The sequence below is a fragment of the Podarcis erhardii genome (assembly GCF_964252035.2).
Source record: "Podarcis erhardii genome assembly, chromosome: 2".
Classification (NCBI taxonomy): Eukaryota; Metazoa; Chordata; class Lepidosauria; order Squamata; family Lacertidae; genus Podarcis; species Podarcis erhardii.
The window spans coordinates 67466828-67479075 of record NC_138498.1 but is presented as its reverse complement, the minus strand read 5'-3'; the positions used below and the strand labels follow the sequence as shown (position 1 = coordinate 67479075).

The 12248-nt window shown below is 45.1% G+C and overlaps 1 protein-coding gene across 1 annotated transcript; it reads left to right on the top strand.

The window, feature by feature from the left end:
• The first annotated feature begins 79 nt into the window (after positions 1 to 79).
• SOX30 (SRY-box transcription factor 30) lies at positions 80 to 12015 on the top strand. Its single transcript, XM_081851518.1, has 5 exons — positions 80 to 1915; positions 6997 to 7236; positions 7970 to 8206; positions 9485 to 9965; positions 11558 to 12015. Exons 1-5 carry the CDS (start codon positions 952 to 954, stop codon positions 11937 to 11939), a joined length of 2304 nt encoding a protein of 767 aa, XP_081707644.1. The 5' UTR covers positions 80 to 951; the 3' UTR covers positions 11940 to 12015.
• The last annotated feature ends 233 nt before the right edge of the window (positions 12016 to 12248 follow it).

Here is a 12248-nt window from a genome sequence, read left to right as displayed (position 1 = left end):
CGGGATAAATGCAGAGCGAACCGAGGCTGAAAGCCACGCCCTCCAGTCTCGATGCCGCCCATCCTGGATGTGCGTAGGCTGCTGTGGGGCGTTTAATGGGGGCGGGGGAGGAAAGGAGGCCCTCGCGCCGTGTGTGTTATGTGCGCGCGCGCCTGCCTTTTCTCAACCCGGCGCCGGGGGACTACAATTCCCATCATCCCCGGCCACTGGCCAAGCCTGCCGGGGCTGATAGGAATTGTAGTCCCGCGGCGCCGGGTTGAGGAAAGGCGGGCGAACGTGCCTAATGGGGATTCCGACAGTGTTGTTTCGGGTCTCCATTAATCCAGTTCCCTCTGCCCGTTGAACGCGCATCCTCCCTTCCCACGGTCAGGTGCAACACGCGTCGCACTCCTTTTAAGTTTTATCCTCGCCGTGGTCGTCTCCACCCTCCCAACCCCGACGCTGGGCTTGAAAAGAAGGAATCCCGTAGACGAGGGGAAATGAGCTGGTGCTTGTCAAGGAAGGAGGCGACGCGCTGACAGCGCGCGGGCTGAGGGAACGGTAGCTGTGGGCGAAAGGGAACGTTGGGGGCGAGGGAGCCGGCGAAGGGCGCGCCGCCGCCAAACGAAGCCCTTTCAAAAAAGCGGGCAAGGCGCGCGGGTTCGTCCCGGGGTCTCCATGGCGACCTCATTGTTACGCGGCCCCCAGGGTCGCCCTGGCGACACCAGGGAGGAGAAAGTGCGGCAGGCACGTGGAGCCAGCCCCGCGGCTCTTGCCACTTCCCGCCGGTGCCCGGAGGCGGCGCGAGGCTCCGGAGGGCGGGGTCCGAGCGCGGCGCGCGCGCCCCTGGCGGGAGGGGGAGCCGAGAACGTTTGCGAACCAACCGCAGGAAACAAACGGGCGGTCACAGAGGGCGGAGGCTGAGCTCACAATCCCCGCAACAATCCCTCTCCCCGGGGGGCGGGCTGCGGCATGGAAGAAGGGGCGCAGGGGGAAACCCCCCGAGAGCAGCACCGCCTCCTGCACCCCGCGGCTTGGCAGGGCGCTCCCCGGATGGACCACCTTCTCCTGCACCCTCTCCCGGGGCAGGGGGCCAGGGACCCGCACCTCCTGCTCTTCTCCCCCAAACAGGGGCCGCAGCACCCCCTGATGCACCCCAAGCAAAATGCCCTGCGCAGGGAGCAGAAACCTCCGCTGCCTGGGGAAGGGCTTGCCTATAAAGAGCAGCAGCAGCAGCAGCAGCAGCACCAGCCCTGCCAGCCTGGCCTCGGGTTGGAACCTGGGGTTTGCGAGAAGCTGGAAGAGGCGGTGGCGGAGGGAAATGGCCCGCAGAAGGTGCTGCAAGTGAAAGCGGAGGAGCGGGAGCAAGAGAACCAACTGCTCCCGACGGGCGGCAGCAGCAAGAAAAAGAGAGGGGAGCACAGGGCGGCTGCCAGTCGTCGAGGAGGGAAGGAGGAGGGAAGCAGCGGCGCGAAAGGAGGGGGGGAAGTCAAAGTGGGGAAAGGAGAAGAGCCGGAGGAGATCAAGAAAGAGGTGAAGGTGGAAGAGAATTGTGATGCCAAAGCCTTGGGGTCCGGAAAAGAAGGGGCCATCAAAACGGAACTGGTGGAGCCTCGCGAGGAAGCTTGCAAGGGGAGGGAAGAGGTGGCATCCAAGCCTCGCCCCTCCTCCAACGGCCCAGCTCATGTCCACAAAGATGCTGACTTGTCTCAGCCTCTCGGGACTCAGCATCCTCAAGAACTGAAGATTCCTGTCACGCTCCATGCTGTCCCTCCTGGGGCTAGAATCCAGTTTCAAGGGCCACCTCCATCTGAGCTCATAAGAGTGACTAAAGTGCCAGTGGCACAAGTACCCCTTAAAATGCAGTCCTTGCTGGAGCCTTCAGTGAAAATAGAAACAAAAGATGTGCCTCTCACAGTGCTACCCTCAGATGCAGGTAGTAGATAGGTATAATAGAATTTGCCAAGTTGCCCTTTAGTTGCTATTCATGTACAAGTAAACACCGGGATAGAACTGTTCATACACCTTAATCTGCACCACTATTATTCCAAACTTTTTTTTAAAAAAAATGAAGGGCCAGAAGGAAGATAGGGTTTCACTCACGTTCATGCAATTAACAACAGCTCGCTGTATACTTTACTGGCTGTTGCAACCACCAAAGATTATGAAGATGGTCAATTATGCAAAGTCCCATCTACAACTTTTTAACATTTGCAGGAGCTTTCTATTGCGGAAGTATGCCACTGCCCTCTTTAATACATTGTAACCAGGGCACAGAGATTAACTGTGACCCTCAGAAGAAACAACAAAGTGCTTCTTTCATGTGTGGCAGATTAAAGACTAACATTTTTTGTGGCATCAGCATTCATAGACCAGTATCCACTTCATCGCCAGTTTATGCCACAATAAATCTGTTAGGCCTTGTTCTGACCCTCTTCCAAGGAGCCCAGGGCACTGTACAAACATCCACCTTTATTTTCACTACATTACTGAAGTAGGCTTGGATGAGTGTGTTACCCATAAAGCATTCTTGAGCCTTTGGGCACATTAGGTATTTTGAAGGAGTATTGTGGGCACCAACACCTCTAGTTGCTTCCCCCCCCCTCCTCCCAGTAGTCAGAAAGAAAGCACACACAGAGATTGTTTGGTTTTTCAAAAGGTTTGGTAAAAGTCAAATCCAGTTGAATTAAAATGAATCCTCTTGAATTTGCATGATTTTATGTGGGGGTTCCACCAAAAAGCCCCACCAAAAAACCCCCAACCCCACCTTATAGTGGTACACAACACAGTTTAAAAAAGAAAAGGTAGATCCGGTGCTTTCAGGTATCAAAAACATTGATCAAAGCATGGCTACTCTTGATCTTTACACAGAATAAAAAACACCCCAATAAACTACAGAATATGTCTGCAGACACAGGTGACTATGATTTGATTATGGTTTTGAAGAGATCCCTTGTATTACAAGGATCCAGGAATATCTGTGCCTAAGATCAGCGTCTTTGTGTCATGGCAGCTCTGGAAAGTACCAGATCCATGGTTCAGTCAACTGACACATGATGTGATACTGGTTCTGGGAAACACCTGTGAAAAATTCTGCAATTCCAAGGGGATCTGATTTACTGGCTCCAATGTGCACAGGCACATGTGTGCACCTCTCTCCTTATTCCCATGCCACCTGTTTCCCCTGGTCGATCCATTTTCTTCAGTCTCCCAGATAACTCCTCTTTCCCTCCTATGCTATTTACTTTCTTCCCTTCACATTCTGTTAGCAGCTCAAGAGCTGACCTGAGTCTTGAATAGCACATCGAGCTGAAAGAGCAATGCCTTCCTTACCTCTTTCATTTTTCTGAGCCCTGAAATACAGGCAGAGAAGAAAGAAGAAGTAGAAAAGAGTGCCATCCTTTCAACTTCTTCCTTCAGCTCTATGTTCTTTTCAAGGGGGAGGGAAGTAACAAACCTTGTGCCAACTCAATGAAGTGAGAAACATAGAACTTGGAGGCATTGCTCCCAACAAACTATGATTTGTAGCCAAGATTACCAGTTATGAATTGCTGTAGGAAAACAAATCTTGATTGCTGGCTTGGGTGTTACTCTAAGCCAGATGTCATGGTTTGTTTCTGCTTAGTTCAAGTAAGTAGGAGGCAAACATGCTCAAAGTAAATTTATATTAAAAAAAATTCAATACTACCCTTCAAGAATAAAGTTTTCTCATCAGCCTCAAGGGCTGCCCCACATAGAATGCATTACAATATTCCAGTCCGGTGAAATTACCAACCTTAGTGAAATTAATGGGGACACTTTTGAAATACTAGGGTTCAGAATTATCACTTGAGTGATTTTCCAAAGTCAGACATAAAGGTTGAGCAATGTAAGGCTTTTGATCTTGTGCATATCTGCATTAGTTTTGGTGAGATTTACTCCCCCAAGTATAAGGGTGCATAGGATTGCAGCACCAGACAACTTTAAATTTAGGTCTCACCATTTCTAAGCTGTATCCCTTGAGTTCTGACCACAGAAACATCTGTAGTGGATATGTAATTCTTTTCATAGATTAATAGAAGTTGTTGATATGCATTCCAATCCTTAATACTTATACTTTGAAATAATTCAGGAAGCTTAGATTCAGATGTATGAGTAAAGTTTAGTACCTTAGTGCCCAAAAACAATATTCTGCTTTTAGTACATATCTGTTTAAGCCAGTGGTTCTCAACCTGTGGGTCCGCAGATGTTGGACTGCAACTCCCATCATCCCTGAGCTCTGGCCTTGCTAGCTAGGGATGATGGGAGTTGTAGTCCAACAACATCTAGGGACCCACAGGTTGAGATAAAATGACTCAGGAACAGCTATTGGTTGAAGTGGTGGTGCTCCTGAATGGTTGATGTATGCCTGCGTGGACACCCCCCTTTCCTAGTGTAGGGATGTACCCTGGATTCAAATCAAACACTAAAAGCATGTAATCATAAGCTGTTTCACCTAGTTAGGGCTTTTCCTTCCAGCTCTGTGCTGCTGGTGTCAATGCCTGTATTGAGACCGGAGCATGGAGAAAACAAATTCCACACAATGTGTCCGATTGATGTCTGCTGCAGTAGCAGCAGAACTGTTAGGGAACTGCTCAGTATGGGGTTGAGCCAGGACATTTTGCCCCCTTCTGCCTGCTGATGCTCAAACCTTTTTCTCCTGCTTCCCAGCTCCATACTTTACAGCACCCTTTCCCAACTTAATGCCTTTCAGACATTTTGGACTACAACTCCAATAGCCATGCCACCTGGCCATGGGCATAGGCAGGATTTTTTTGGGGGGTGGGGAGAGACCTTTGTTGGGGGTGCAGAACCAACGTGATTGGTCGGTTAGTTAAGTATTTATATTGTTTTACTTGATGGAGGGCAGCTGCCCCTCCCTTGGCTACACCCATGCACCTGGCTAATGGAAGGGATGATGAGAACTGGTAGTCCAAAATATATGGAACACACCATATTGGCAAAGTCTGCCCTACAGAGTGAGACACTGCTGCTGCTGCTGCTGCTGCTGTCAGTGTGTGTCCTGGCCCCTCCCCCTGGTTGTTTGTCAACTAGAGTGTCCCATCCCCCCAGTGGGTCTTGAATCCCTGTCCCAGTAAGGGTGTGTGTGTATATGTGCATGTGCTCTTTGCAGATGAAATTGTGTGGGTGCCATGTTGTGTGTCGTCTCCTTCCTATTTATTTTATTTATTATTTATTATTTATTTATGTGGCATAAATGTGGCATAAATTTAAAAAATAATAATAATCAAGAACAACAGCCCAATAACCCCACCCCCTACTCAATGTGCCATGTGCTAATAAATGAGTGGTGGGAGCATAACAGGATTTGAACTACTTCCTAGAAGAATGCTTGTGGACTGACAGTAGCAAGGTAATTACTGACTGTGCCACTAGGGTTGATGAACTGGGGGCACTGTAGTCTCATCTTGTGTGTGTGGTGATGGGGGTGTCTGCTAGATGGGTGTCCCATTCATTGACTCCCTGTGTGTCAGATGGGCAGTCTCTGATTGCTGGGTATTGCCTGGGTTTTTCCTGTTCCCCTGTGTCCCCACCCCTTCCCTGAGCATGCTTTATATACCACTGAACACCACCCCAATCTCTGAGTAGTGCGAGTTCCAGGGGTTCCAGGCACTTACCCAGCGTTTGGTTTCCTCAGAATGAGGGACAGTGGAGACCATGGTCTTTAGGATATATGGTTTATTTACACATATATACAACCTGAGCCTGTGTTGCAGGTGCTCACAGCATCTTGCTTCTCCCATAGACACAGCCTTAGATTCCAGCACAAGTCAGACATGGCTGTGTGTCTCTCCGCTGTCCAGGCTGCTTCCAGCATCTACCACTTACACACCTCCCTTGTTTTTGTCTTTCTAACTGCCAGACAGTTGAGGGAGGGAGGCCCACTCATTTCTGCTCTGGCACAGAGCCACTTCCTTTGTTACCTTAATGACCCATACTTGCGGGGCCATTATCAAGAAACATGTCTGGCTATTCCAGCAGCAACTGGATCCTTGTTGGATCCAGGAATTAGGAGGGACTCAGACATACAGTCTACTGCTCCCTCTCTGCAAAATCACAACAGATGCAGTGGCTGTTTTGGCAGTACTATATATATATGTGGAGCACAAAGACACCATCTCTAGTGTTCTTGGCAGTATGCAATACTTTCCTACACTCAAAAATGAAGGGGATTTTGTTGATAAATCAATAAATATTTGTTTTTCAAGTAAGCAAATATAATCATAGCCCTGTCTGGTTCTAAGGACTCTACCCCAAAACCTACTCCTCTCCAGCTCTACTTTACACTCTTCTTGAACTGGCTGGAATATGTCCTTGAACTCTGATAATACCTCTAGTTTGTCTAGTTGATGGAAGGGGTGAGTGAGAGTGTGTAAAACAAGCCTAGTGGACAAAGATAAAATTTATATTCATTGTTCCACCCTCCTTTGTCTTTGGCACTACCTACCCCTGACACATAGCCCTTGGAAGGGAATGTGGCTTTGTCTGAAAAAAGTTGCCATATCACAAATCACTTGTGACGCTTCCTTCAATTTCAAGCACAGTTTGCCATGTGGTTTGAGAGACTTGCTGTTACTCCTTTCCTGCTGTGATTCTGGAAATGTGTTTATAGCAGCTGAATTCTATTTTTATGGAGGCTTTTTAAAAAAAAGTCCCATTACATTACAGTACTGCATCACATTTAAAATATAGCATATGTACTGTCATTCTCTATTACTGTATTTCTTTTGGTATATTGCTGTTGGCCCCCTTGAGAGGACTTGATCCAGAAAGGTGTCTTATAAAAATTTAAGGAAAATAAGCCAAAAGCTCCTGTGGGCTTATGACAATGGTTTCATGGTTGTTTAGAGCTTGGCCTTTATTTCTATAGTCTGCACTAAAGTAATGAGCCCAGAATCATTAGCAAACTCGTTATTTTTAACTACAAACTTTGTATGGTACTTATACTGCCTACCCATCCATCTTTCTTTCCTGTAGGGATACCAGACACTCCATTTAGCAAAGACAGAGATGGCCATGTCAAGCGTCCCATGAATGCATTTATGGTGTGGGCAAGAATTCACCGGCCAGCCTTAGCCAAAGCTAACCCTGCTGCCAATAATGCGGAGATAAGCGTTCAGCTTGGATTGGAGTGGAACAAACTCACAGAAGAGCAAAAGAAACCTTATTATGATGAAGCTCAGAAGATTAAAGAAAAGCACAGAGAAGAATTCCCTGGTATAAAATAGGTTTTGGTTTCTTTACATGTTTCTCAACATCTGATGGTCTTGATGCAGTGCTTTGTGTTATCCAGAAATAGGTTTATGAGTGGGGAAAGGTATCAAGGACGATACTTGGAAGGAAATACAACCCCCCCCCCACCATGCAGGAACCACGAGGCAGTCTTCCTTAAAGCTTTTGTCACTACCCCACCCCTTCTATTCCCATAGTCCAGTGGTTTCTTTTCAGGCTCTGAAAGTTTAATAACGAGTTCAGAAGAGGGAGCTGCTTAAAGGAGCTGTACTCTGTAAGCTCTTGTATGCATGGATGTTGCACATGTGCACTTTTACAGCATCTGCCATTGACATTATTTAAGTATTTAAAACTGAGTACAATAGCAGATTTATTATAGCAAATGCTACTGGGCCAAGTTCAAGGTATTGCTATTAGTATATAAAGCCCTTAACAGGATGGGACCAGTTTACTTGCAAGATCACTTTACCCTAGATATGCTCAATTGACAGCTTCCACCAGCGGAACTGGCACTGTTACAGGTGCAACATAATACTTGTTCTGCAGTTATAAGAAATTGATCTTTTGATCCAGACATCGGAACTCCCTGCTTATTAACATCAGGCAGGTGTTTTCACTGTACTCTTTTTGGTGTCCTTCCTTTGTAATTACATTAATCAGTTTTGAAATAAAATAACCCATTATATTTCAGTGAGCCTACTCTCTTATATTCCCACAGGTTGGGTTTACCAGCCACGACCTGGCAAAAGGAAGCGATTCCCCTTGACAGTCTCCACAGTATTCTCTGGCACTACTCAGAATATCATTGCTACCAGCCCAATGACAGCCTCCACTGTCTTTACTGGGACATCTCAGAATATTATTACTACAAATCCAACTACCATTTACCCTTTCCGATCTCCCACCTACTCTGTGGTCATACCCAGCGTACAGAACAGCATTGGACACCCAGTCTGTGAGTTCATTCCAATAGTTTATGTGAGTTCATTATATGATAGGAACTACAAAAACCCAATGTTTGTATTCTTGTTGAGAGTATGATTATGTAGGATTATGTAGGAATATTTGATGATGAGATGTGGCCATAGTTTTGCAGTAGCCTTATTAATTCATTTCCAAATTAGATTAGTGAAGTACAGAATGTTTTGTTTATATGCTTGTTTATTTGTTTTAATCATTCTCAAAGCAAAGTTGGGTCATTATTCTTACTAGCAAAACATCTGTTAAGTCTGATGAGAGAAGCAAAAGCGTTTCTGTTCTCTTCTGCCTCACCACTCTCCACCCTCCCATATATCATTGACTTAATGAAGAGTAAGACACCGGGGCAGGCTCACTTTTCTAAATCTAGTCCTGCCCCATGTTCCCCCAAAATGAACATGGCTTGAAAGTCTTGAGGAAGGAATAAGGAACCTTCATCACCGCTACCACACTGAAGGTCTTTCAGGTTTTGTGTTTCCTCCTTCCTTCCTGAGCCCACGTCCCAGTTTTCAGAGGCTGCCTTAGAAATATATTGCCCCTCCCCAACACTCTGAAGTTGACTTCAGGAGGAAAAGAAGCAGCATTATATCCCATTCCCTATGCTCAGTTATGCCAGTGTCTGGAATGAGAATCAGATTTTTCTCCCTTTCAGCTGTATCACAAATTGTAACTGTTTCCTTGGTTGTTGTTTTTAGAACTCCACTGGAACTATTAAAAACCAAGCTAGTCCCTGTCTGTACAGACCTGTTTGGAGGTCTTTTTAGGGGGGGAAATGTTGGGGACTTGATTTTATATAAAAGATTCAGTTTTATGCTGATAGAGAATTGAGAGACTTGTCAAAAAGTGCCTGGAAACTCTTTGCCTTCCATGTTCAATGATAGCACACTGCATACTGGGCATCATTGTGAGGGAAATTTGTAGGAGATTTATAAAGAAAAGACATTTTAAAAAAAGATTAACAATCTAAATATTGAATGTCTTTTTTAATGTTGCTGATTCATGAAATTGCATCCATAGATGTCTTTGGGTATGAAACTCCAGTAGGTTATGCTAGGGTTGCCATATTTAAAAAAGTGAAGATTCAGACATATGGCAACCATAGTTTATGCTATATTAAAGAAAAGCTTAAAAATGATGAGGGATGATCCAGTGCTATTACATGGATCATTCTTTCTATAATCACATAGTATAATATTTATAACATAGTGTTAATGGGACCTTCTCACTTACGGCTAATACTTTCTCTTCTCCAAAGGTGAAGCCCCTTCTACTATCCAGCTGCCAGGTCCTTCTGCTCAGCATCCAGGCCCTATTACGCTGTTCCAGCCAAATGTAGGAAGCACAGCACCAACGGCAAATCTGCCAATTCGTCCAGTGCTTCAACCTCAGCGTTTTGCTGCACCTTCACCTACAGAAGCTCACCGTGTTTCTTCAGGAACAAATTGCTCTATAAAGAGACCAACCCAGATTTCTATCGAAAGCGCAAGCAGGAACCCAAATAATACAAGCACCACACATTCCAGATACAGTGTCTCAAATAGTCAACCCCCTAAGGAGTACTCAGGTGTTTCTTCTTGTTCTAGAAATGGACCCATTCCTCAAGCTCCTCCCATCCCCCATCCACACGTTTATCAACCTCCTCCCATCGGTCATCCAGCCACCCTGTTCGGAGCTCCTCCTCGATTTTCATTTCATCATCCTTACTTTTTACCTGGGCCCCATTATTTCCCATCAAGGTAATGCAGCTATTTATTTGTGTTCTGCAGTAAAGGTGCATATGTAGTCAGACAACCATGGAAGGATTTGCAGATTTGCAAGGAAAAGAACCTCTGTGAATTTCCATGTACAGTCATACCTTGAAGTCAAACGAAATCCATTCCAGAAGTCCGTTCAACTTCCAAAATGTTTGGAAACCACAGCGCGGCTTCTGATTGGCTGCAGGAAGCTCCTGCAGCTAGTCGGAAGCCATGGAAGCCCTGTTGGACATTCGGCTTCCAAAAATAGTTTGCAAACCGGAACAGTCACTTCCGGGTTTGAAACGTTCAAGAGCCAAAATGTTCGAGAACTAAGCTGTTGGGTTTCCAAGGTACGACTGTATACTCTTCCTTTCTGTCCACCCTTTTTTCCTCTTTCCTCACACATTTATCCTCTTCATTTCATTCCACTGAAACATTTCTCATCATACTTTGCAGTGACCAAAGGGCTTTTTTTATAAGGGTTTCTTTCTCATTCTTGCTTTTTAAATTTGATCTGTGACCTTGACATTGTTATTTAAACTTTTCTCCTCAACTCACTTTCCTCCTTTGAAAGGAGAACCTCTCACTCGGGTTCTCTTGACTCTTTGGTCATCTCCAGATGACCTGTTTAATGAGCATTCAGCCTGATAATGTTTGTGGGGAAATTAGACAATGTTGCATCAAACAAGTGTTATTGCAGCAGCTCCAGTCCCTTTTCACGTCACTTTCCTTATCACAAAAGGCCATCATGTTCTGCAACAGTTGGTATTCACCCATGCTTACATCAGTTTAAAAGACCTTGCTCAATGAGCCACAGTCTAAAATCTAGGCTGATGGTTATGAAGAAGGGGGCTTTTTTTAGTGGTGGCATGGATACTGTGTAATGTTCTTACTGAGGTGGTTTATCAATCCTGCTGCTTGCTAGTATATCTGTTTGTTTGTTTGTTTGTTTGTTTGTTTGTTTCAAAAAGCTTCTAGTTAAATTGAGTATTTTGCAAAGATGTTTATTTTGATGTAGTCTTCAGTTTTACTTCACTTTTATACTGATGGTTTGTTTGCTATTTTGTGTTATGAAGTGTCGTAGAGGTGTTCTGAGGTGTGGTATAGGTCAAAAGTTGAAATCATTCGTTACAAAAAAACAGGTCTGCATTAAGAGTTATGGGATGTATGTGGCTACATGGTCCTGCCCCTGGTTGTTGAACTGGACCAGATGACCTTCTGGACCAGAAAATGTTCCCCTTTGGTCTTCCAGGTGCTGTTGGGCTCCAACTCCCATCATGTGTAACCACTGGCCATGTTGGTTCAGACTGATGGGAGTTGGAGTCCAACAGTAGCTGGAGGGGTACAAGTTACCCACCCTGTTCTCACTGTCTCTTCTAAATTAGTTATTCTGTATAATGTACCATGGGCACACATCTTGGCTTTTTGAAACACGGCCATATTATTGTATTCTATTTACAATTGTGTCCCATGTCTGAGGTAATCCCTTTATTATGGTAACTGGTTTCCAGATTTGAATACAAACAAGCTATAATATATCATTCAGTTTTATGGTAAAAGCCGTGATGTAACTCATCTTTGTCTTGCTGCAGCACATGTCCATACAGTCGCCCACCGTTTGGCTACGGAAACTTCCCCAGCTCCATGCCTGAATGTCTTGGCTTTTATGAAGACCAGTATCAAAAACACGAGGCAATGTTTTCTGCTCTGAACAGAGACTATCCTTTTAGAGAGTATCCTGATGAGCATACGCATAGCGAAGACTCCCGTAGCTGCGAGAGCTTGGAAGGGACATCCTATTACAGCAGCCACAGTCAGACTGAAGAGGAATACTTAAACCCTATGCCACAGCTGGACATTGGGGCCCTTGAGAATGTTTTTACTGCAACCCCATCCACACCCTCTAGTGTACAGCAAGTCAATGTGACTGATAGTGATGATGAGGAAGAAGGAAAGGTGTTAAGAGATTTGTAATTTAAAAAACCCAAATGATAGTATCCAGCATAATTTTTTAAAACATGAAATAAAACATGTTGGTCATATAACACTATTTTAGTGAGTGTGGTCAAGAAGACATAATTGATCCAGGTTTTAAAATTGTTATGATACATTGGAGGTTTTTCAGGGCACTGTACCATCGCAGGAGTTGTACCTTAATACACCTGATTTCAAATACTTTACCTTGTCAGGGTAGGTCATAAGACTGAGCTGTTTGTATTATATGTTTGTGCACCACCTTTCTGTCAAACTTCCAGAACTTGACTGATGCACTTTACTGATACT

Excerpts from the sequence above, each read along its gene's own strand:
- SOX30 (XM_081851518.1), top strand. The coding sequence starts at position 952 with ATGGAAGAAGGGGCGCAGGGGGAAACCCCCCGAGAGCAGCACCGCCTC. Across the intron at positions 1,916-6,996 it reads AGTGCTACCCTCAGATGCAG|GGATACCAGACACTCCATTT; the intron begins GTAGTAGATAGG and ends TCTTTCCTGTAG. Across the intron at positions 9,966-11,557 it reads CCCCATTATTTCCCATCAAG|CACATGTCCATACAGTCGCC; the intron begins GTAATGCAGCTA and ends GTCTTGCTGCAG.